Source organism: Arvicanthis niloticus, chromosome 4 (genome assembly GCF_011762505.2).
Source record: "Arvicanthis niloticus isolate mArvNil1 chromosome 4, mArvNil1.pat.X, whole genome shotgun sequence".
In the NCBI taxonomy this organism is placed as follows: domain Eukaryota; kingdom Metazoa; phylum Chordata; class Mammalia; order Rodentia; family Muridae; genus Arvicanthis; species Arvicanthis niloticus.
Genome location: NC_047661.1, coordinates 73958510 through 73984017, shown reverse-complemented (window position 1 = coordinate 73984017; position 25508 = coordinate 73958510). Strand labels below are relative to the sequence as shown.

The window sequence follows — 25508 nt, the reverse complement described above, 5'->3', positions numbered from 1 at the left end:
TGAGCAAGATAATGGAGGAGAAACAGGTCCCTGCCCTGTCCCTAGTCACTTTCTCATGCTGGCATCAACAGCATACAGGCACAGAGCAGGGGCTGGTACTGCCCTCCTTCCTCATAGAGAAACAGTGTAGAGACTGAAGTCAAGGGCATCCTCCCAGGTGCTGGTCCTTGGGTTTCTGGCTGGTCGGTATCCAGTCCTCCGCTTCTCTTAGGGATAGTTCTTGGGATAGAATACAGCTGAAGCTGGAAAGGTATGTTTTGGTGTCCTGTATGGATTGGAACTTTCCCCTAAGACCCTCAGGCTTCTCAGAGCTGCAATCTCAAGGAAGAGATTGTGTCAGAGGGAAAGTCTACAGAACTGTCACTGAAGGCAGAGCCACTGTGTGTTCCACATGTGTGGATGTATCTCTGATTAGACTGTGCTAACAAATTTGACTTTTAAAGTGTACATAAGAGGTTTACATTCTAATTTTGTCGGCGATGTGATGTCTTTCTCCATACCCAAACTACATAAAACAGTTATCCCGGGCCCTTATCTCCACCCCACCCTCATGCTTTACATATCCAGGCATTTTAGGTCCCAGAAAAAAGGCAGGGAGGCCAACCACATTTCTCAACTAGGAAGAAGGAAGGCAGAAAATCTCACGAATCTATATTCTTATTATACATAGGTCTTTCTGGATGCTTGTCACCAGTCTCTGAGCTAGATCCATCTCCCCCAGGAGGAGTCCATGGGGAAATACAATGAGGTATTGAAAGGATTGTTATTAGCTTTTGAGCCTAGATTTGAGTTCTCTTCATCCCAGGTACCCAGATTTACCCCTGCTGTTTGCTGGTCTGTTTTTTGTTTGACTTGGTCATCCTATATCCTATCCACCCCACAGCTTCCAGAAGCCAGGGTGGAACTTATGGGAAATCAAACATAACAAGCATTTTCTCCATCACTTGCTGCTGTTGTACTACCAGGCAAGCCTAAGGGCAGAAAACCAGTCTTAGTATTTGCTTACTCCTAGGGAGACCAACCTTCATAGAGTGCAGAAAGGGAAGGGCTGGGCAAAGGGAGTCCAGGGAGACGGGTCAGAGGGCTGAAGGAAGTAGAAAGTTGTCTTTCCTCCAGGTCACTTTGACAGCCCCTCAGGGGACTCAACATCAGTGCTGAAAAGTTCTTTATAGAGCGGAGGGAAGGCAGCTTGGACCACGATGGGGTGGAGGTGCTGGAAGATCTGCAGCTTCTCCACATGTTGGCTGCACAGGCTCCGGAGCTTCCCTTTAGGTGGCAGCTGAGGATGGGTTAGGAGGGAATGAATACTTCAGTGCTTAGCAGAGCAAACACATCTCACTGTTACCAAGCTAGGATGACCCTCCTTGCTGCCTCCCTCACACTTGACCCAACTGGAGTGACCAATCCCATTGGTTAGATATATGTATATCTGGATACTGAAGGTAAGTTAGAACTGACATGAAATAGGCGAATTTTTTTCTAGGTTCAATTCTGATGGTTATTTCTGTACCCTCAGCACTGTGCCTGGCTTAGAGCAAGGACTGATGGCAATCATCCATGAGTCTTCTTCCCCCAGAATGAATTGCATTTGCTCCCATGGCACTTTGCCTTGGTTCATGTGTTTTCTCATCTGGAGGATGAGGCTCTGCTAATTCTTATTCTGCTAATTCAAGTGTTATCTCCTCTGAGAATATCATCTCCGTCCCTTGTTGGGCTAAAGCCCTTTCAGTAGGCTTTCTTCTGTGTAGCACTTGCCACACTGTAGAAAAAAGATCCAGTCTGTCTGCCTTCCTGCCCCACATGTACTTAGATAAAGTCCATTGGTCTTTTTGCTACTATGTATCTTCTGTTCCTGGCATGAATGCTGGCATTCATGCTCAACACCCGCTTGTTTGAACTAAACGGAGTTTCTAAGCAGGTGCCCAACTCAGCAAGTAAGAAGGTGCCCAACTCAGCAAGTAGCAAGTCAGTGCAGTCAGCCTCCAATCAAAGGAAGGTAAACCTTTAAGAAAGGTGCAGAGGCCCATGGAACAGAGGCAGGGAGAAAGACCCCAGACATCATCTCTCCTACAAAATTTACAGCATAATGAAGTGAGACGTAAAGAGACACCTCTTTCTCGACATCTCCCCTTGTTAGCTTAGAACCCTAGAAAAATAACAATCAGAAAAGTAGGCAGCAGGTTGGCTCCCTCACATCTCTTGAATTTATTATCTTTTTGTGTTTTAGTACTTTGAGTTTGCCTAGGTTACTACAATAGTTTCTTTTATTCATTCAAAACATACTTGTTGCGAAACTCCATAAATCTAGATGAGGCACTGTCATGAGCTCTGCTGTAACATCGGTGAATAAAAAATGTACTTTTATTAAATGTACACAACAGCCAGGGAGTCACAAACAGTTATGTGCTGCTTAACAATTTTTTGGGAAATATGAACCTCAAACTTCAGTGGTCCGATAAGATTAAGGGTGTAGCGACAGCACAGCTGTGTTTGTTTGTGTTACATATATCCTAAGTATGTCCAGTTGTACTCCGCCACGTGAGGCTACGGGTAGATGTTTCTTAGAACATATTCCTGTTAGTAAGCAGCATATATACTAAAACAGGATAAGGGATGGGGTCCTTCTCCTGTCAGGTAACTGTTTAGGCAAAACCTCTCTTGAATAAAGGCATGAAGAAAACATTTGGAAGCAGGGAAGAGAATATGACAGGAGGCAACAGCAGGTACAAGAGGCCCCAAGAGAGATGGAACCAGACATGGTATGATTAAGGACCAGTGAAAAAACACTGTGGTCAGAGTAGGGGAGTCAAAGTGTGGTGTAAAATCAGGTGAGGAGGGGGGCAGGGGTCACATCATGGTCAAGTTGACTCTGGAGTTGAGTTTTGGCTACCATAGGAGGTTGGAGATCAAAAGAGGAAGGTGATGGTCTTGCCTCCTTAAAATGGCTAGGGTGGTTACTGAGCAAGTGCTGTGTGGCTCTGACATGGCAACAAAAATGGTGAGATTGAGTTAGGAGTATAACAGTCCAGTTGTTGCTGACAGCTGGATGGGGTGTACATCATGGGACACGTGATATATTTTGAAAGTGGATCCTGCTGGGCAAGGTGGTACATAGCTGTGACCTCAACACTCAGGAGGTGGAGGCAGGAGAATTATGAATTTAAGGCCACCTTTGGCTCCATGAAACTGTGCTTCAAAAAATAATACAAAACACACCAAAGTGGATCCAACCACATTTGTATTCCGATTACTTTCCCAGACCCAGTCTCTCTCTCTCTCTCTCTCTCTCTCTCTCTCTCTCTCTCTCTCTCTTTCTCTCTCCCCCCCCTCTCTCCCTCTCTCTTTCCCTCCCTCCCTCCCTCCCCCCCCCCAGTCCGTTTTGTTGAAGATTGAAGTTTACATTCCTTAGGGAGAGACTGTTTGAAGTAATTTCTGTAGCTCAGTGCTAGTGTGATGATTGTGCATAACAAGCGCCTAAGTGAACAATTACATGGATGGATCTTTTACACAGGTCACAAAGTAAATTCCCTAAGGACAGTCTGAGTACTGCATTGCCTAGAAGTGAGGCTTTCATTCTTTGTATGGCACTGAAAGCCTTCCTGGCTGCTCTTCCTCCGGTGGGTTCCAGGTTACCTTCTGTTACTCTTCTGTTTTATCAGTCTACCCCAGCTTCTGACCTCACATTTACCAAAAGTACCATGAAGATTGGGGAGACTGCTCGGTCAATAAAGTGCCGGCCTTCAGGCATGAGGGCATGAATGCAGATCCCAGAACCCATAGAATGAAAACCAGATGAAAACTGGACGTGGTGTCACACAACTTGATCTCAGTATTTGGGAGGCAGAGACAGGCAGATCTCTGAGTTTAAGTCCAGCCTGGTCTACACAGTGAGTTTCAGGACAGCCAGGAATACATAGAAAATAGAAACCCTGTCTCAATAAAACAAAACAACAACAAAAAACAACACAGAAGTGGGGGGGGGGGGGAAGCCAGGCATGGCAGTACATGTTTGTAATTTCAACATTTGAGATGTGGAGTTAGGCAAATCTTTGGGAGCTCTCAGCAGTCCTAAGTCACTCATAGGCCAAGCCAGGCCAGTGAGAGACCCAGTCTCAAAATGAATGAATGAATGAAAGAATGAGAGAATGAAAGAAAAATATAAAGAGGCAACACCAAAGAAATGATACCTGAGATCATCTGGCCTCTACAGGCATGCAGAAGCATCTTCTGCATGTGCATCTACATGCACATAATGGAACCCACCCTCCACCCCCCAACACGGAAATATGTGCCGTGAGCCATCCTCCCTCCATGCACTACTATTTGGCCTCCTTAGAGCTCCATTCTTCCCTAAGCCTGGAATGTTAAAGAAACACGGGCTTCTTTCATGGTCTCATTCTCTTGCCTCACACCGTTTTAAGGAAGCAGTTATGTTTTACCTGCTTTACCTTCAAATTGTGAAGAATTTTTTTTTTTATTTTTGTGTGTGCTTGTGTGCACACATGTGTGTATGGAGGTCACAGGTCAATTTGCAGGAGTTAGATTTTTGCTTTCATTATGTGGGTCCCAGGGATCAAACTCAGGTCATCATGCTAGGTTTTGTGGCAAGTGTCTTTACCCACCGAGCCATCTCACCAGCTCCTTAAATTGCCTTGAACCCCTGTCATCTATCCCAAAGCATCCCCACTTCTTATGGGGGATCTCATGTAGCACAGGCTGGCCTGAAACTCATTATGGAGCTGAGGAGGATGACCTTGGATTCTTGTTTCTCTTGTTCCCTTCTGCCTCTCCAGTGCTGGTATTACATGCATGTACCACTATGCTGTGCTTCCAAGATCTTTTATAATAGCAAATTAGGGGCCCCAGGGATATTGTGTTATCAATATGTGTCACTGAAATCACTTTATTGCTATAGAAAGATTTTAACACCTGTCCTATTATAAATAGCTTGCCATAAGCATAAGAGACATCATTGTTAATCAACTTTGTTAATCTTTGTTAATCTCACTGTTAAAATATCACACATTCTACTCCATATTAGCATTATATCAGGAGGTACACAAGGCTCTTTTTAAGAGGTTAAAATATCTTAGTGGGGACAAGAACTGCATCTCTGTATCTTTCCACAGTGTCTTGTATAAGCAGGTGCTGGGTAAGTGTTGGCTATATTAAACTGAATTGTTCCCTGGAGGTCTCTTCCAACTCCAAACTAACTTTCCATCCCTTTGTACATGGAAACAGATGCTCCTGCAGTCTCCACAGCTGCTGCAAACACTGACACAGCCCAGCACTGCAGAACTCCCTCCTCTGCTTCTGAAGATCCTGTCCCTGATGTCACAGAACTGTCAGTGGGCCTAGTCTCTTCTATCCTATAGACGACTCCTACCTTGGCTAGAAGGCCTTGTCGATGAGTCTTGCAGAGATGATGATGGAAGGCCAGCTCCAGATTGTACTGCAGATGCTCCACTCTCCTCTTCTCTTGGAGCCCAGGACGGTCTGAAGGAAGGGATGGGACCAGAGTGAAACGGAAACAACACAGACAGTCATGCCCAGCAAAATGGTGTCATGTATCTTTTTGGAGAGGATCTCTCAGCTGATATTCATTCTCTCTCTCTCTCTCTCTCTCTCTCTCTCTCTCTCTCTCTCTCTCTCTGTCTCTCTCCCTCTCCCTCTCCCCTTCCCCCTCCCCCTTCCCCTCCCCCCTCCCCTCCCCTCTCTCTCTGTCTCTCCCCCTCTGTGCATGTGTGTGCACATGTGTGTACTGGTTTGATAACAGCAATCTCTATGACTCTGGGCCTGTCTAGCTAACTACTAAAGAAACTGGGCAGGGCTGAAAGGGGTGGGGACTGTTAATCACCTAACTACTTTATAGCTACCTTGTCCCTGGTAACCTGCCTTTCATGTAGCTTATTCAATGTCAGGCACTAGATTGCTGTCATGGAAGTAAAATGTTGGATGCGAGCTTCCTCATTCCTAAAGAGTGGCTCAGAGAGGTGACCTTCCTGAAGCTGTTCAGGTAGGCACCAAGGCTTCTAAAGTAGCCTGTGGCTCTTTCAACTCCTAAGCTACCTTTTCCTTTGCTTCCCTCAAATGGATGCCTTTATAGAAGTCACCTATAAAGTCCTGCTTCTAGCTTGAGGCCATGTTGGTAGAGCTGGAAGACTTGTATGTTCATGAACTAACCCAGAGCAGCAGGCCCACTCCCCTAGGTCCTCTGAATAGTTAGCGTTCAGCTGCTTGGACCCAGAGCTCTACCACTATTACAGGCATTCTGTCTCAAGATGAGCTTACATCAAGTGGTCATTCTCAATCTTAGTGGCTCAATCTGGAGATGGCTGTTAAAATTTTGGGTGCATCCCACATCCAGAGTTACGTAAGAATCTGGACGTGGGACCCAGAGACTCAATCAGTTCTTAAAGCGTCCTCGGTGATTCCCTTGTGTGCTGTCAAGGTGTCACTGCCGTACACTGAGCAGTAGGCTCAGCTATTGGGAACATGGCTCATTTCCTTCGAACCTCCCTTCTCCATGCTCCCACTGCCCCACTGTGTGCTGCCCTTGCCCTGTCTCAAGGTTCCTCCGCATACTTTAGTCTATTTTATGTTACAGAAGCATGGGCTAGAGCGCATTTCCTGTTTCAAGCACTCTCCCATTTAGTTACACCCAAAGGCCTAGGCTCTCCATTAGCTGCCATGTCCCAGCCACCAGAGTGCCCATTCCCATGCCCAGCCACACTCACTGGCATTGATGAGAACCAGGGCCGTGTAGAGGGCAATCTCATCCTCAGAAAAACACAAGGCACTGAGGAAGTGGGAAAAGTCGAATATGGAGCTGATGAGCTCGCTGCAGCCTGCCGGAGTGGAGATGAAGAGAGTCAGCCATGGTAGCGGCCCCCCGCCAAGGACACCATCCTTTGGGTGTTTAGAGAAGGGGGCAAACAACCATGTATAGAGGCTTTTGATAGGACTGGCATCAGGAATTTCTCAGTTCCCACTGCCCTCACCCAAGGCTCGGAACAGCTCCACACCACCGTATTTGCCTTCAAAAAAGACCGTATGGTTGTTGGCATTGTAGGCCCTGCACATTCTGACCAGAACGACTTCCATTGCTCCTGGATAAAGGGGAAAAAGACGGGTGGGCAATGTTAAGCAGAGTCAGGAACTGAGTCCCTCGGTGTATTGATTTCCTTAAGTCACCTCCCTCCAGAGCCCTGGCTCTGTCCTTCCATCCCCAGCCCAAGCTCCACCCCCACCCCCACCCCCAGGGCTTGCCAATCCCAGGGCACCTGCTTTCAGGAGTATGATCTGGTCATTCTGGCAGAGCTCCATGAAGCCCGAAAGCCGCTTGGCAAACTCCACCACATACTGAATGGCCTCAGTGAGGTGGTGGGCACAACGTTCCCACATTTCCCACATTGACTGCAGGGACAGAGGAGGAGACCTGTGATCCTCCCAAGCCCCTGCACCCCACAAACTGCAGGGTGTGAGATCTACAATTCCATGTTGTCAACCATGGAGCCTATTAGCAAAAATGTAGCCAGGGTCAATTCCTGCCAGTGGGTTACAATTACTGCTACTTCCAGCTCAGTACAAGGAAGCCTGGAGAGTTATATAAGGGATGAAAATGTCTATTTTCTTAACTTCAAACTCCTTTCTCCCTGATAACCTGGTCTCTCATGAAGCCCACTCAACACTATGTATTAGGATTCTGCTATGGGAGAGGAAAGGTTGCCAGAGAGCATCCTAGACTCCCGGGGAGTGGCTCCAGATAGGAGGTGATGGCTTCCCTGCAACACTGAGATGCTGCTATGGAGAAACGAAAACCATACACGACAGTTTCACCTGCAAACAGTGTACACACTGTTATTTACTGCTCCTCTGAAGAAGGTCTCAGTAACTGAGAGACACAAATGTAAAGTGCCAGCTGATTTCAGAGCAGCTGGTGTTGTCAGAGTATGACAGAAGGAATGGCAGACACTGAAGAGCCATCAGATTTGAACTTAACTTTGGTCCCATCACGGTGTGATCCTGAGTACCTCTCCCTCAGTGTAAATTCTGTTCTCAGAGGCCAGTTGATGGAAGGGCTGAGGATGATTTCACGGGTGTGTCTAATCTCTGACATTGTGATCTAACATAATAGTTTTCTACAAAATTTATATCTGAGAATCAAATTTTTAAAAATATCACATTTTAAACCTCAGTGGTGGTGGTGGTGCATACCCTTAGTCAAAGCACTCAGGAAACAGAGGCACGTGAATCTCTAAGTTCAAGACCAGCCTGGTCTACAAAGTTCCAGGACAGCCAGGGCTGCACAGAGAAACCTTGTCTTGGAACCAAGTCAAACCAACCAACCAACCCCAAAACAGTCTCATTTTGCATTGGGCCACATTTATCACTATCTTTAGACACTTGTAGCTCACAGGCAGCAGGTTGAACACACTTCTTCAAAGCTTCTATTACAATGCCTGACAAGAAAGGGTGTCCAGTAAATGACCCTCAGATATTGGTAAGTTTCTGTTACTGATGGAGGATGAAAGGCAGTGTGGCAAGGTCTGGGGAGAAGAGTATGTAGGTTGCTAGGTAAAGTTTCAATAAGCAGGAGCTACAGAAGTAGTCATCTAGCTGCCAGGATATAGACACTTGCTAGCCAGCCTGTCTGTGATACCCTATTACCCCCATACCTCTGTAACTAGCCATCTCTGGGCTCTTCCAGTGTGTGTGTAGGGCGATGCCCTCCCTTCCCTCGTGTCTCTTGCCCTCACCTTCCTCTGGTAGCTGGTCACCTCCTCCCGTGAGAAGAGGTTGGTGCGCTGCCGTAGAAGGTCCTCCAGTCGCAGCTGGCATGTCTCTCGGTAGGACTTGCAGACGTTCTGTACTAGGTACTCTGGGGCCAGAAGAGGAAGGAACAGCTAGGTCTCAACCAGTTCCCACCCTGAAGTTCATAAAGAGGCTCTCTGCCTGGTCTCCCTCGCTCTGCCTCCTCCCCTGACTTTTTTTCCAGAATCCCCAAATCTTTAGGACTAATGTTTGATTACATGGGTGCTGTGCTGGAGGATGATCTTGCCTTGTTTTCATTGCCCCCACCCTTCCCAGGTGCTCACCTATGTCTGTCAGAGATGCATATGGTGCCTCTGGGGCACTGCAGAAACTGGGACTGCAGTGGCTGTCTGGACCCTGTTCTGGTTCCCCAAGCTCAGGATGCCTGGATTCCTCAAAACAAAGTCCACGTCTTCCAAGAGTAAGCTGGCCATCAGTGCTATAGATGCTGTCTCTGCCTTCAGCTTTGCCTCGTTCTGGACTGTACTCAAGGTGGCAGGAGGCCCCTTGGACCTCTGTTTTGGCCAAGGTATTGGAATATGGTGGCCCAGAGCCTGAGGCTCTCAGGAGGCCAGGGGGACAAGCAGAGGCCTCGGGCAGGTCAGGCGAGGCGCCCGCTGGTAGCTGCCCATCTGGGAGCCCTAGAGTGTATGTAAGTGTGTCTGCTCCACGGCTCCCAGCTGGAGGACTCTTGGCCACTTGTTCCCGTTGCTGCTGCTGTTGCAGTTGTTTCTGCACTTCTGCATGTAGACTGTCCCTCTGCTTCTTGGACATTCGGCCAAACTTGACAGCTGAAGAAGGTTCAGGAATCAGTATAGGAGGCAAGAGTACACAGGACAGGACAGGACAGGACAGGACAGGACAGGGGCAGCAGGCACATGAATCTGATGCCAAGCTCGTTTTCTCTAGCTCTGTCTATGAACTTTCTTTTGGGGAGCTTAGGCTCCCGGGTCCTCTCCTCTGTTCTCTTTAGGATCCAGGATCCAGTCCACCAGTCTTTCCATCTCCCCAGCAAAGTTTTTTTTTTTTTTTTTTTTTTTTTTTTTTTTTCCGGTTCTAAACTAGATGCTAATAGTGCAGAACTCAAGCAGTGAGCTTGGGCTGGGGAGTCTAGTCTCCTGAGACTAGAGCTGAGGTGGGGGTTGAATAGGGGGCCTCAGGCTGTATTGGGGTCAGCTTGCCTGTCTGGGAGGCTGGAGGAAGAGAAGGGCTACGAACACAGGTTTCCCTGTGGTCAGGCCTGCAGGCTCCCTGGTGACCTAGATACTCACCACAGCCCAGCCCAGGCTCCGGTGGCTTGCTTCTGAACATCCTCTTCTGCTCTCTCTTTCCTGCCTTTTCGCTCCCCCAACCCCTCCCAGGTGTGGGGGCACAGCCCTTCGCCCCGCCTGCCCCTTTGCACCCCTGCATGTTTCCTTTCGCTTTGTTATTTTGAGCACTGAAAAGTGCTGACAGGCTCCTTCTGGGTCCTCCTCACCTCATGCCCCCCACTCCACCCAGGGCTCCTTCTGTGGTGAAGATGGTGGGTGAGGAGGGTGGATAAGGCTCTAGGAACACCACACTTGATCCCCCACCTTCTGGGTCATTCTCAAGCCAACTCTGATGGTGTTCCTTGCCACAATCCTACGCCTAAGGATGGTTACACAGGGCTCAGGAGGGAGATGGCGCTAAACGGGACAAGAGAGGCAACAGTGTGGGAACTGGATAGGAACCAGGCCAGGAGAAAGAAGGACGAAGAGAATTCATTAGAGGAGGAAGGGACAAGAGTGATAGGATGCTGGTAAAGGTTTTCTGGGGTAGAGACTGGAGATGAGACTCTAAAGGGCCTGGAGGACCCTCAAAAAGATAGGACAAAGTGCTGTGGGTAGAAGAACGGTGAGAGGCCCCTGACAGGGTGTTTTTGCAAGTTAACTCTATCTAACAAGAGCCAGGATGCCTCTGGAGAGTGCAGGGACTCTTGGGGGCTGCCCCCCACTTCCTCACCATCTCGGGACATGCCCAGAGCCAGGCACTTCTGCAGGCGGCAATGCTGGCATCGGTTGCGGCTGGTTCGGTCAATGGGGCAGTTCTGCTGACGGGTGCAGGAGTAGGCCACATTACACTGCTGGCTGCGGCGGAAGAAGCCCTGGGAAACAGAAACTGCTTATCCCACCCTCGCTGAGCTTGAGGTGGTTCTGGGGACCTCCAATCCACGTCGTGCACTGGTCTCAGGAATTTCTCCATCCACCAAAGTTCCTGAACCTCCACTGTATAATTGTCATTGACCCTGTGGTCACTTTCCCACATCAAGACTAGGTCCTCCTCCTCCCTCCTGCTCTTGACCCTGGGGAGACCACTGAAACAGCCAAGTGCATGTAGGCAAATGCCTGCAACTCACCTTGCACCCCTCACAGGTGATAACCCCGTAGTGGATCCCAGATGACTTGTCCCCACAGATCTTGCAAGGAATCACTTCAATTTGTGCTGGAAGAGAGAAAGAGAAGTTAGCCCAGAATATTTTTCTGGATTCCACTACCATGAACCTGGGCTGCAGACGCAGGTGTATGGTGCTCCCCCTACTTCTTCAGTGAGCTCCAACACGCCCTTTTGCATTATGGAAGGGGAAGTTAAGCATAAATGATTCTCAGCAAAGGGTCTGAAGAGGCTGTGTTTTGTTCACAAAGCAGCTGGGAGTTGTATCAGCTTTTATAGAGACAGAGAGCAGCTGCAAAGAGGCCACCTGCTCAGTCCTTCAAGTTGAACATCTCCAGTGCCCTCCTCCATCCTGTATAGGGCCAGAGGAGTCCTTACTGCTTCATAACACCTGCTTCCCGCCCAGGGGCCTTCCTTTGTGTCCCCTTCCCCCACCACCACTGAAGTTTGGCTCCCAGAACAGAGTATGGTCACTGGGCACTAGACAGAGATGTCAGTCACTAGACAGAGATGTCAGTCACTCTTGGAGGAGAGTGAAGGCTACAGAGGGATAGGAACTGAGGGGAACCAATGCAGTGGGGTATACAGAGACTAGATAGAAACAGAGATGAAGTCTAGAGAAGGACTCAACCTAGATTTGCTGATTTGTCTAAAAGCCCAAATAGTGTTTCCAGAATGATGGCCCCAGAACCAACGCAAAGTAGTTCTCTGTGTATAAGTGTGTAAGAGGATGTACAAAGGTGTCTGTGTCTATCCATATGAGCACAGAACATGACTGTTAAAACTGGCTGAGATTAAAGCACACTCTGTTCACCTGTTCTCCTCACAGACAAAAAACTACTTTGCACAGGCTCACACAGCTAGTTTCCTTGAGTGCCAGGTCTACAGCCCCACTCTCTTGAACAGTTCATTATCTGTTATGTTCTTGACATAACATTGGAGGCATACTTGAGTGTGTGTGTGTACAGAAGAAAAGTATATGTGGCTTGTCGACATGATGCCACATGCCTTTAATCCCAGCATTAGGCAGGCAGAGGCAGGTAGATCACTGTGAGTTCAAGGCCTGACTGATCTACATTTCAAGATCCAGGCTAGCCAGGACTACTCAACAGAGAGAGAGAGAGAGAGAGAGAGAGAGAGAGAGAGAGAGAGAGAGAGAGAGAGAGAGAGAGGTCTATGTGGCCTGTGGATTAATGGGTATATTGTCTGTACCAGTACACATGTGCACATTTGCTGGGCAGAGATGGCTTCTGGACACTAAAGTCCAAGGCAACAGTGATGGCACACACATTTTATCCCAATAGACAGGAGGCAGAGGTAGATGGATCTCTGTAAGTTTGAGACCAGCCTGGTCTACAAAGCTAGTTCCAGTATAGCCAAGGCTACACAGAGAAGCCCTGTTCCAAAAATCAAAACTAAATAAACAAAAAACAAAATAAAAAAACAAAAACAAAATTTTCCTCCCAATGAACTCACTGTAAGTTCTGCCTGATCACTCTTAGCTGTGGCCTGCTGCTGGTCTCAGGTTGATTTCCTTTATTCTGCCTAATTCCTATCAGTGCCTACAACTTTCTCCAGCATGTCAAGAGGCATCAAGAGATCTTTGTCCAGGCCTTCCTTAAAGGGAGCTAGATGAGCCGGGCATGGTAGCCTTTTACCCCAGCAAGCAGGAGGCAGAGGCAGGTGGAACTCTCTGAGTTTGAGACTAGCCTGGTCTGCAAATCAAGTTCCAGGACAGCCAGGGCTACACAGAGAAACCCTGTCTTGAAAAACAGAAAAACCAAACCAAACAAAAAATTGACAAAAAGCTAGGACTTAGCTCTGTGGTAGAGCAGCATGCATGAAGTCCTAGGTTCAACCTGCAATTCTTTGTGGGTTTAGGGAGAGAAGGGACAGCAGCTAGGTAAAGCTTGAAGTCCCAGCCAACTCAGATATTTTCAGCAGAAAGTCTAAAGACTGGGGGGTGGATGGGTAGGGTGGGGTGGGGGTGGGGGAGCTAGCTCTTCTCACAATCACTGACTGACCTCCATCTTTCACTGAGTGGATATTCAAGAGCTGAAGCAGTCTAGAAAAGTGATCTAGAGTAAAAGCCCCTTCTCATCTGTGATCTGTCTCCCACCCCAGGGACAGAGGAAGTGCCTCAGTGGAGAGCAAACTCATTCCCATACGATCTCACATCTAGCCTGTGCCTAGTGCCTGCTTACATGAGAGCCTGCTAGCTGGGTGGGGCTGTGCATCCCTGAAATTCCAGCATTTAAGAGGTAGAAACAAGACAATCAGGAGTTCTAGATTGTTCTTGGCTATATCACGAGCTCAAGGCTATCCAGGGCTATGTGAGACATGTCCAAAAGAACCATAACCACACATAGGCCTGCTGATGTGAGGAAGAGAGGTTAGATCATAATTTGCCCATCACTTCCCAAAGTTTTCCATCATCCTTAAACTATAATCTTCTCAAGCCAGCCTAGGGCTAGGTAGGATTAAGTAACTGTCTCTTCAAGGAACTGGCCATATGAGTGTCTGAAATCCTTCCATTAAAACTCAGTTCTTTGTCCCACCTCCAGACATACGTGCCATCCGCCAACTGCACAGTAACCTGAGGCTACCGGCCATCAAGTGCTCTTTTCAATGGCTTCCTGTAAGTTACAATCTGGTTTGAATGCTTGGCGGGGAAAGAGAGAACAGGAGGGGACCTGGGTGCCTGGAAGAGGGGTGGAAAGTGTGGGGGCATGTGCACTTCCAGTTACCCTCAGCCTCCATTCCCTTGGCAGCAAATGACGTGAAAGCGACATTGCCTGTGGTGTAGGTCACACAGCATGATTCAAGAGAGTTCAGGGAGCACAGTGGAGAGGCAGAGCACTACAGGGCAGGGGATTACTGTCTGAGAGAAAGCAAATCCATGGGCATGACAGCCTCACAGAAACACTTGGGTCCACAGCCTTTGCTCCTACCCAACACCTTCTCCTCTGTACTCTGTGGTATATCACTGTTTAGTGGCCCCAAGACAAGAGAGGGGGAAACCAACATAGGTCACCCAGAAAAGCAAGTGGTAGGGAGATTAGGCCAAGCCACGGTGGGAACTCTGGCCCTGGCCTAGCAGGCAACCACAGGCCTCCCTACCTCTTCCCTTCTCCAAGAGCCACATCCGCGTGCGTGTGTGCACTGACCGCATGGATGACCCCAGTTATACCTCCTGCCCCATACCTGACCCACTGTTGGTCCTAGCCCAGGAACCTCACCACAGTGTGAGTAAGACCCTGCTGTCTCATAAGAGACATGGCCAGTCAGATTTGGGGCTGAAGGAGCCCTAGACCCCAGCTACCAGTGTAGCCCCTCCCTCTATCTTCCCATTGTCAGTCCAAGGCAGTGGTCCACAATGAGACCAGCACATAGAAGCGGGGAGAATAAGAGTTTCAGGATCCAGGGGTGGGGGAATAGTTATAGCAAAGGAGAGACAACTGAAATCGAGGGAAACCCCTGCTTGTCCTGGTCCTGTGCCCAACCCTCCACATGACTAAGCTTCTTGTCTTTTTCTAGTTCTCCTTCTCCTACACCTTCACTCTGTTCAGTACCATCTACCCTAAACACTTAAACATCAAAGAAAGTACCAGTGGTGTGTGTGTGTGTGTGTGTGTGTGTGTGTGTGTGTGTGTGAGAGAGAGAGAGAGAGAGAGAGAGAGAGAGAGAGAGAGAGAGAGACAGAGTTAGAGAGACAGAGAGACAGACACTTGGGGAAGGAAGGAGGGGAAGGGCTGGTAGGGAAATCGCCATGAGAGGAGCAGAGAAACACTTTCCACAGCAAAGCTTCAAGACTCAGACCCTGAACAGCAAGTGATGGGAACCCTGCTTGGGGAGGGGGTGAGTAATCACAGGATTACTCAAACTGTTGCCTGGGAGCCTAGTCTGCCAGGAACTTACCATCTCAGGGCCCAACGGTGCCAGGAACTGGAGCCAATCAAAGGTCAGGAGCATTCAGGCCAGCCCATGCCCCATGGCTCCCACAGCAGCCAAACTCTGCTTGCTTTCTTAGGATTTTTGTGTCTTACTTGCTGTTCTCTTATTGCACCTTTCTCCTGAAGGTTATCACAAAGAAAGCCCTCAAGCTGGAAAATCTCAACATCCAGAAAGCTGGGGCAGGTGGGTTGCCATGAGTTTCAGGCTAGCCTGGGGTATAGTTTGAGACCCTGTTTTAAAAATGACAACCAAACCCTCTGATTTTATTCTCACAAAAGCAGAAATGCTTGGTACAGGAGGGCACCCAGCTAGCAACTCTAGTCTTTTTGTCTTTCAAGAAAAGAGAACCTGGAGGTCTTGTTAAAATATAGCTACTGCAGTAGCTCAGTAGTGGAGGGCTTGCCTAGTATACACATGCTCTGAGCTCTATGGCACAGTACGACAAAACAATACTAAGATCTTTGTTCCAGCAGCCCAAGGAAGGCTCGGAAAGTCTGCACTTTAATGAGCTCCAGGACGGTGATTCTTTGCCTTGAGACTATACTCAGCACAGAAAGAGTCTCGTCTCTTTGGCTACTTTGTGCCAGGTTGCTCCTCTCAAGGTGTCAAGGTGGGTTTGATAATCTCTTCCCAAGCCCATTCCTTATACAGGTCAGCTCACTGAGTTTATCTCTGCATCCTTCCTACCGATGTGATGTAAAAACCGTAATTATGATGCAGCCCTGGAGAGCAAAAGTAACTCTCCTTTGGATTGCTTCAACCCTGAAACGCTCTGCAAGGAGCACCTTAGAGGCTCCAGGGAGGAGAAATAAGGTAGAGGCAAGCCATTTCTGCCCCACCCCCCTCCTCTAATCTCACGTTGCTCACAGCTGCAAGATTCATTGATAGTGCATTTTGACTATATCCAGAGCTGGGCCCTGGGTCCTGACCAGGTGCCTAGCCACAGAGAGGAAGTGGTTGGAACAGAGAGGGGCTGCAACCCAGGACGGTCTCACTCCAGAAGCCCCAGTTGCAGGGAAGGAATGGATCAGGCAGAGGCAAGCTAGGGTTCTCTCTTCTGTTCCTCTTTTTCTGCTTTCCAGTTGATACTGAGTAAGAAGGAATAATGACGAAAGATGTAGACACTGCCTGAATTTTTAGTGTATGCCAGGCTTTGTAGTGTGTGTGTGTGTGTTGTGCTGGGACACAATCCAAGGTCTCATGTATGGGTCTCCTCTTTCCTCGGGGGTCATTGGTCACCAGCCCGTGGGAGCAAGGGGAGCCAAGTCAAAGGACAGCTGTTCCCCCAGCCTCGACTAAAAAACTTTTTACATTAATTTATTAATTGTGTCTGCACATGAGCCACACACCACGGTGAATGTGTGGAAGTAAGAGGACAGCTTACAGGGTTGTTGGTGCTCTCCTTTTTCCATGTGAGGCCTGGGGACTGAACTCGGGTTATCAAACTTGACAGCAAGTACCTTTACCCACTGAGCTGCCTCACTGACCCCAAGCCCTTCTTTTAAACAGGGTCTCACTTTATACTCAGGCTGGCCTTGAATGCAAGATCCTCCTGCTTCAGCCTCCTGAGTGCTGGGATTGTAGATGTGAACCACCACACTCAGCTTCCTTTAAAAAAATAGTTTATGGATTATTATACTGCATGTGTGCATGCTATACACGTGGGCACACATGCCATAGCTTACATGTGGAGGTCAGAGGACAACCCTGTGAAGTCTGTTCTCTCCTTTCACCTTTACATGGGATCTGGAGCTTGTATTCAAGTTGCCAAGATTGCAAGGCAAGGTCCTACAGCTGCAGCACCATCACAGTGGCCTTAGGATTTTTTACATACACTTTTAATGATCCTGACAATTCTGTAAGGTACAGTCCATTGTTATTGTCCCCATTTTACAGATTAAAAAAACCCTGAGGCCTAGAGAGAGACTAGACCAAGTCTATACAGCCAGGAAAAGGCAAGCAACGGGTTTACATTCAGGTCTTGGTAACTGAAGTCAGAGTCTTCAATCTGCTGCATCCCCTTGGAGAATGAGATGCCCAAGTGTACTAAAAGAGAATGGATGGAACAAGTTCATTGGCTGCAAAATGAACAAGTGTGAAATGCCTAGTACAAAGACAGACAGACAGATGACAGACAAGATAGACAGATGATACATAAATAATACATAGGTAGGTAGAGAGATAGATAGACCAATAGACAGATACCATTCCTTGGGCCTAGTTTTCCTCAGTGGTCCTGCCTGGCTCATGCACCCTTTATGTACCTCTCTAGAGTCAAGGTCAGATGACCTGTGCACCCAAGCAGAGCTCCTGACCCAGGGCTCCTCTGGAAGGCCACAGCTCCTTGAAGGTATGGGCTTGGTTGCCCCTTGTTGGGCCTTTCTTTGCATCTGTGAGTGGATGGCTGGATGAGGCTCCTTTTCCATTCACTGAGACCACAGCTCCAGCCCGCCGTCCCCTATGTGGCACAGCAGTCATCAGCCTCCCTCCTTCCTTAGCTTTCAGTTCCTCCAGCTTCTGCTGGAAACCAAGGTGGTGGGTGCCACCACAGGGATGGGAACCACTGATCTACCTGCTGGGCATGTCCCCAGCCAGGCAAGCCCTCATGAGAATTTTCTACTGACACACCTGATCCCAGAACTGAAAAACTAGTGACTCTAAAACTCAGGTGGGCGAGGGAGAGACAGGTTTTGCAAAGCCATGAAAACCAGCCAGCCACTCGAAACCCCCTCTTGCTGCCCCCACCACCCCCACAGTCTGGGACAGGAGAAAGGAGGGGAAATAAAAGAACGCAAAGAAAACAAGCAGAGGATGGGGGAAGGGGATGAATCACCAGGAGGAAGCTCTGAGGAGTGGGAACCTTGCCTGCCTCCAGAGCTGTGGCTCTGTCTCTGCCTCTGGGAGGGATGCAGACTCAGGAAGACCCAGCTGTGGCACTGAAATTCTGCCTGATTACTGTTCTGCTCCCAAACAGAGATCTCCACTCTTTCTTGAGCCTTGGAGTCTCAGGGAAGAGACTGTGTCATCATTGCAGCAGGAGTGGAGATTAGACCCTAGAAAATATTCACACGACTGGAGTGAGACCCCAGGCTGTCTTCCTTAGAGAGCACTCAGCATGGGGAAAGTCCCTGTCCCTGTTGGTTTGAGTCAGCAGCAGAGGCAGGGGAGGGAGGGTGAGCCCCTGGTAGGGACAACAGCTATCAATACACATACTCATTGTGTGGAACAGGTTGAAGATCTTCACATTCTAGATTCTTGAGTCTGGGGCAGTTGGGATTCTGGGTAGGAATAGGAAGAAAGGAAAAGAAAAGGATGCAGGAGTGATAGAAGGAAGGAGCAAGGCTGATGATGGAGCAGGGCATGATGGGATACTACAATCCTAGCATGTGGGAGGCAGAGGCAGGCAGATCAGGAGTTCAAGGTCACTCTTAGCTGTATATCGAGTTCAACGTCAGTCTGCGCTCTATGACATTTTGTTACAAACAAAACCAAATAAGGCCCATGAGAAGGCCTGGTGGTAAAAGTGCTACCACAAAGGCCTAATGCATGAGTTCCATCTCCAGCATTGTTAAGGACGGAATCACCTACCAAATGTATACACACACACACACACACATACACACACACACACACACACACTGGGACTTGGAGTTCTTTGTGGCCCATTGCTCAACATAATCATGGCTGTATTCAAGGAAGAGGATAGACATGTGACCTCCCATTCCTAGACTTCCTGTCTACTGATTCTACGCTGCCTAGCTCCTAACAATGAGATGGCTAGGTCATACACTATTGACTGGCTGAGGTAGGGGTGGAGGGACTTTGTTTCGTTCTGAGATACCCTCCAGTCTACCATATTTCTTTATCACCTCCCCTGTGTCTGTACTTTATGACCTGTGCCCTTTGTCTCTGGATTTCTTACTCTATGGCTCTCCTGTAGTCCTCCATCTGGACACCTTCCCCCTTGACGCTCAAACCCATCACTTATTTCCTGGGTTCGATCTGCTCCTTGTCTCTCTGGCCTCACTCTTTGGTGTGTCATAGTCCCAAGCCCTGTCTGTTCTGACTTCTCCTAAGTTAGTGTTAACTGGAAATCAAAAGGGTCAGAAAACTTGGATATATTTATGTGTGTACATGTGTGTGCGTGTGCATGTGCGTGTGTGTGTGTGTGCGTGTGCATAAAATGCAGAGCTACTCCAGTGTCTCCCTCAGACACTGTTGGGGCTGCTACCCTCCGCTTGGGCATGAAGTATGCAGAAACATGACATCTTAGGGCTGACCTGGGGCTGTTTCTGTGAAATCTGTCTGCCAGCTTTTGCTGCGGAGGGAAAGAAGCCAGAAAAGAACCACAGCTACTACTCCATCCTCGGACTTTTGGTTCTTCTCCTGGTCCTCTTGTCTCATCAAGACTCCTGTACCTGGACTGTAGTCCTGACCATGCATGTAAGTGGCAATTCCTACTTGACCTGCTTTCCTTGTATACTATAAGGTAGATTCTCTTTTACCCATTAGAGGGATGAGAGGGAGTCTCTTTGGTCCTGGGCTCTTAGAACTCGGAGACTCCCATGCTTGGCTTTATTGTGCAGAACGTCAACTCATTTATTTTGTGGCTGGAGACCAGAGTTCAGTGGCTTGCCTCAGGTGACCCCATGTTAGAACCCGCTCATTAGACTTTCAGTCCATGGGTTTTTCCAGGACTTAATATGGCCTCCCTTCTGTGGCTTGTGGAAAGACCCCAGGTTGAAGCTGGGGCTTCCTCAGGCCTCAGGTTACAGGCCTCCAGTCACAGGCTTCCCTTTTCCTCATTTACTGTAGACTTTGAGAGGTCCTCTGCCTTCCCTTATATGAGCATGGGGGCTGACCTGATTTGCCCACATTGCTCAGCTGGAAGCCTAAAGGGCCCCTGACATCAGCCCAGCAGCTGTCAGCCCATGGTTTCAAACAGGGAATGGAGACCAAGGTTTTCTGTTCCCATCTCTACTTGCTTCAGATGATCAACTGCTCCTGAGACAGACAGACAGACAGACAGACAGACAGACACACACAGCATACAGCACACATACAAACACAGCACACACACACAAGTCCCTAGCTATGAGTGTGTGTGTGTGTGTGTATGTGTGTGTGTGTGTTTCAGGTTGGGGGATCAGGCAGATGATGAGTTCTGACCTTCACTGCCTGCTGACCTCAGTTTACTGTGACTCCTGCCTCAGGGCACAGCAGTGCCTGTGGTTGGAGGCACAAAGAGAAACTCTTTCCTAGGCACAAGGAATATAAGCTGTGAGTCCTGATGTCTACCAGACTCCACCAGCTCCCAGGCCCTAACGGTGAGCTCTTAGTGATGCGTTCCCCTCTTGGGTCTCCGTCTTTTTTGTGAATCAAAGGGCTGGACACCTTGGGCATGCTCAGTCTTCCCAGAACATATGTCAGGAACAACTCAACAATTCGATTACCATTGCTGCCAAAGAAGCTGCCTGGGAAGAGTAACTCTCTCGGGACTCCACCCATCTCCCAGCAGATCTTGACCCTGACTGGGACACACCCTGCCAAGGAGGCACAGGAGGCACAGTCTCCAAGACACCCTCCTATTCTGCAGGCCTAGGGATGGTGACAGGACCCAGGCTCCCCCAGGACCAGGTAGCCCCATTCACTTACTTCTCATGGCTGAGCCTAGGCTCCGAGACCTTGTCTCCCTGTCCTCCTCAGAAGGGTAGCCCAGGACAACGCACGGCTGGCAGTAAAGGTGGGGTGAAGCCCTTTCAGCGGGTGCCTCAGCCCTTAGATCTGCACAAAGCTCTCCCCCAGTGTTTCTGGGCAGGGGGGGTTTAAGCTCTGCTCCACACAGGTGGCCAAGTGACAGCCCCCCAACCCCCAGGGGTGCCTTGAGTATGATGACAGGCACCCCACGTGGCCAATCTGGGTCTGGGGCAGGGTGTGAGGGGCGGGGCAGCCAATCACAGGGGGCGTTGGAAAATTCCAAAACCACAGCTACAGCCGTGGTAAAAGCTGTTTCCACTCGCCAGGGGAGTTCTAGCTGGGGAGCTTCGTGGAGCTCATGGGCAGAGGCCAGGCTCGAAATCCCCTCTTCCTGAGTACCCCAGGCCACCAGCTGACACCAGGGGGAGGGATGTCCCAGAGGTAAGTCACAGGAATCTGTCTTGGGTGGTGTCTTGTGGCACTGAGACCCTGTGGACTATCAACAGCCATAACCAGTGTGGTACAATCAGGAGGCTGCCCTCACCACACCCGCATTCCTCCTACACATGATGCTATCCTGGGTAGAAGAAATGATAGCGGCAGTATCATTAGGCAAATACCCTCTGTAAGATGGGTTGTTCCTTCAGAAAGGCCTTCAGGAATAAGACTGCTGGTCTGGGACACAGATAGTCATGCCATCATCTTCATTCTCTTAACAGCAGTGCTTAATTCAGTGTTGGGAATGATTCAGTTCTGTGTGGACTTCATAATCTCCATAAAATACTTTATGTGATAACTATCATTCCAAAGACCAGGAAGGTGAGACACAGATTAAGTAACCTGATCAAGATCGCACAATAGTGAATGGTTGAGTAAGGATTTAAGGCCAGGCAGAGTGGCCTCAGATCCACTTGGGGGACAGGAGGGTGTCTCTGGTTCAGGTTTGCTCTTGAGTGTGTCTCAGACTGGCCAGCCTCTTGACACTTAAGTTTCTTTGCAGGTTTTATTGGTGTGAGGTTTCTTATTGATGGGTCCCTTTGTTTTCCATCTGCTCTGTGGGGTACCTCAGCCTTGGAGGTTCTAATGTCTGGTTCCTTAGACATTGGGCCCCCTCTTGGTCTGAGTATGCCCCCTAGGTTTCTCAGCTTGGACCCTTTTCTTGAGGTTATGTTACTTGGGAGGCAACTCTTATTTTCTTGGCCTGGGGTTGGGGAGTGGATCTCAACCTCTGGGCCAACCTCCTCGAGAGGTCTTCAATCTTGCTAGTAAAAAGCTCTCTCTTGGGAGTTGGACATTGGATGGATGAGGGTGACCAGCCTGGATCCTCAGGAGGACACATGGGAGGGGATAAAAGGATGGGAGGAGGGTCTGAAAGCTTGGCTCGATTCTTCCAGTTTCCACTGCTCCAAAAGTTCCTCTCTCCCCACAGTGTGGTCCCTGGTCCCCTCCCCCAGCTTGCCTGCGTCATTCTGAGTTGCTTTCCTCCCAGGGCCCTGCTCAGCGTTTCCGTGGGGCCCCTTGGCTAGCCCACATGAGGTTGATCAGGATTATGCTGAGCCAAGCAGCTCAGACCCCCCAGGAGGATGGAGCTTCAAGCTTAGGGAGGACAGATGCTGGGACAGGAAGGCAGCAGACAGCTTTGGCAGTGGGAAGGGTTGGTGGGCAACCAATGAGTATGTGATGGAAGAGCAGAGGTGACCTTCTCTGATAAGACTGTCAGTATTAACTTAATGACCATGCTTCTGTCTTTTCCAGAGTGCCCTCAAGTTGTTGAGGGTATGCATGACCCCATTGGGGAGGACTCTGGTGGAGTGGACACATTTTGTAGGGGAATAGCCTCTCTCTATTGTGGCTGGAATAGGGGTGCTGCATGGCCGGAAACAGAATGTTTACTTCCAAGTGTCCATTGGGAAGCCCTTCTGGAACTCTAGTCTCTTCCTCGTACACTGTAGTCTGAGGATTTCAGGACCCCGAGAAACAGTGTCCCTGTCCACTCCTTCTGACAGAGACAAGGCGTTCCTGCTCTCTAGTTCTACAGAGCCTCGCTCCAGGCTTGCTCACACCTCAGAATGTGTTAACCACAGAGACGAACACCAAACCTGGCTCTGCCACCACAAAGCCCCGGGCACGCTCCCAGGCCTCCCATTGTGGCTGCTGAGTTCCGAGGCTGGGGTGGCCTTACACCTCCTCCACGGCCTGGCCCAGCAGCTGAGCCTCTGTCCAGTACTCTGGTCTCCTCTTTCCCAGTTCCCCTTTTCTTTGTATGCTTGTTAATTGGCACCCCTTGGGCTTCTTTTTGTCTCCTGGCCTGTAAGTCTTTTCCTTTGGCCCTCATCTCTTGTGCCTTGTAGTCTTAGCCTGACTCTTGCACTTCTGTCCAGTCCCGGGCTGTTCTTTTACTCATATCTTCTGAATGGAACAGTTTTGCCATACCCAGTACCACCTTCTTGGCCCAACCCCCTACTCACAGGTGTGGGTCTTCTTTGCAGCCAGCAGCTCTGTAAAGAGAAGGAAGGGGTCAGTCAACAGTTGAAGACGCGAGAGGACCAAAGATTTTCCCAGTTACTGGCTCCTGCCCAACCCCACTTTTTCCCCCAGCACTACCTGACCTCTGAGAAGCTGGGCCCCTTGGCAGAGCCCATCACTTTGCCCTTTGGCCATACTGGCCCTCTTCCAGGTCCTGAAAATGCCCAGCTCCTCTCTGCCTCCTGGACTTCCCCATGCCACACTCTGCCCCCCAACCCACACCCCTTCATTTAGCTAGATCTCAGATGTCTCTCATTTCCTCTGGAGCAGCCTCCCATGCCCTCTCCCCTGCCTTGGGGTTTACTCAGCCAGCACTGTGTGTTGTTTCCTGGCACTTGACGTAACAGACAACTGCCCTAGGTGTGCCACCATCCCCTCTAGATTGTAAGCCCATCTGGAGACAGAGCCTCTGTCTGTCTTGTTTAGCTTGCTGCTCTGGGGAACAGCAAGAACCTTCTAGTATCTGGTGCATTTGAAGTACACAGATACTCTGCACCCAGAGTTAAGCCTGTGGGAATGCAGTCTTTTGGTTGCTTATCTGTGCCAGAAAGCATGGGGGAGTTGCAGAGGTGTGGGCTGGGAATGGATGGGGAGGGTGGTGGAAGAGGACAAGGAGGAGAGCTGTGGACAGACCCTCTCTGGCCACCACTGTGCACTTCACCTGCCCACAAGCCAGCAGAGGGAAGATCCCTTTTCCTTGAGGCTCTGCACAGCATGGTTCATGGAGGTTTACAGAAATGCTTTGCTGTCCAGGGTAGCAGCTGCTGAGGGGAGAGCTGTGGCTACTGCATAGTTACAGGGCTGTTCATGTGTGTATGTGGGATGAAGTCAGCATGCAGTCAGTGTTTGGGAAACGCCTAGAGAGGGAGTCCTTGGCAAAAGAGGTTCTATCCCATTTCCCATACCCACAGTGCCTAGGCCCAGTCTTCTGTTCCAGAAAGCCCATTAGCCCTGCCTGTAATGTCCCTAACCTTTGATACCTTTCTGTTACTGCTATCCAAGCCTGGCACACATGTCCTGTCCCTCCTTCACTGTCCCTCTGCCAGGAGATGCACCATGCAGTCAGGCTTTCTTCATTTCATTGCCATGATAGTAAACGGGGCCTGGTAGCCTGGTTCCCCAGGTGGGGGAGGGGAAGGTCTGCCCAGAGAGGGTGTGGCTTCATGCCATGCCCACCTCCCTGCTAATCCTGTCTGACCCTACTCAGTTTCCTCCCTGGCGTGGCACCCTTGTCCAGCCTCCAGCTCTGCAATTCAGAACAGTCTTGCATGGGGACACTCCCCTTGTTGGCCCTCATCCCCACCCGGGGCCTTTCTCAAGTGGCCCTAGACGCTGGTACTTCTGTTGCTCACTCTCTCTAGGTTCCCAGCTGACAAGCACGGGAGGGAGGGAGGGGGTGTCCTGTTCTGAAGGGCTCCCTCCTCGATCCATCTGTGGACTGTTCCCCCAGTTCCTTCCTGTGCTCCACAGGTGCCGCACACTGCAAAGATAAAACTCCCCGTGCTTGGACCAGCTTGAAGGAAAGTGTGGGACTTCTGGGCTGGAGCAGCTGGCAGGGTGCAATTGCATCTCCTCCCCCAGGCCCCTGCACCATAATGGCAGACAGGGTACTCCACTTGTGACTGAATAGGAAGGTGGAGAGCTACCCTTCCAGCCACTACTGCCCAGGGTTCTGTTGCAGGGAGGGGCCTGCTCATATCTGGGAGCCAGCCCCATTCCTATCCTTCTTTCAAGCCTCCTGAATACAGCTCCTCCCTCCTGCCCCCACTCCAACCTGTCTTCCCACGTCTCCTCCTGCTGTTACCCTAGGCCCTCTTCCTGTTTCCCCTCTAGTTATGTAAAGACTTGTCCTATCCCACAGTTCTGCTCTGTCTGCCAGTCCATCTCCCCTCTGCTCACCTCTCTTCTCCCCAGTTCTTTCCAGTCTCTTCCCATTCCTCCCCTCCTCTGAGCCCCTGGCAGTCCCTTCCACCTGCCTCCAGGGCTTTAGGGTCGCTTACCCCGAGATGTTCGGTGGTGTCTCTGTGGGGCCCTGTCCATGGGGTAGCTCCCTTGGTGCCGTCCTTGCTGCCCTGGCTGCCCAGGAGGGCAGGGAGCAGGGCCCA

At 49.7% G+C, this 25508-nt stretch overlaps 1 protein-coding gene across 2 annotated transcripts; it reads right to left on the bottom strand.

Moving 5' to 3' along the window:
* Positions 1-639: 639 nt before the first annotated feature.
* On the bottom strand, positions 640-25508 carry Rorc (RAR related orphan receptor C). Of its 2 annotated transcripts, XM_034501297.2 has the most exons (11): positions 25404-25508; positions 23346-23375; positions 11192-11277; positions 10798-10939; positions 9099-9605; positions 8760-8881; positions 7284-7416; positions 7002-7109; positions 6738-6848; positions 5387-5496; positions 640-1279 (listed from the first exon to the last, which is right to left on the bottom strand). In XM_034501297.2, exons 1-11 carry the CDS (start codon positions 25441-25443, stop codon positions 1118-1120), a joined length of 1551 nt encoding a protein of 516 aa, XP_034357188.1. In that variant the 5' UTR covers positions 25444-25508; the 3' UTR covers positions 640-1117. The 2 variants fall into 2 exon arrangements, with proteins under 2 accessions (XP_034357188.1, XP_076788964.1); XM_076932849.1 differs by lacking the exons at positions 23346-23375; positions 25404-25508 and adding an exon at positions 20836-21355.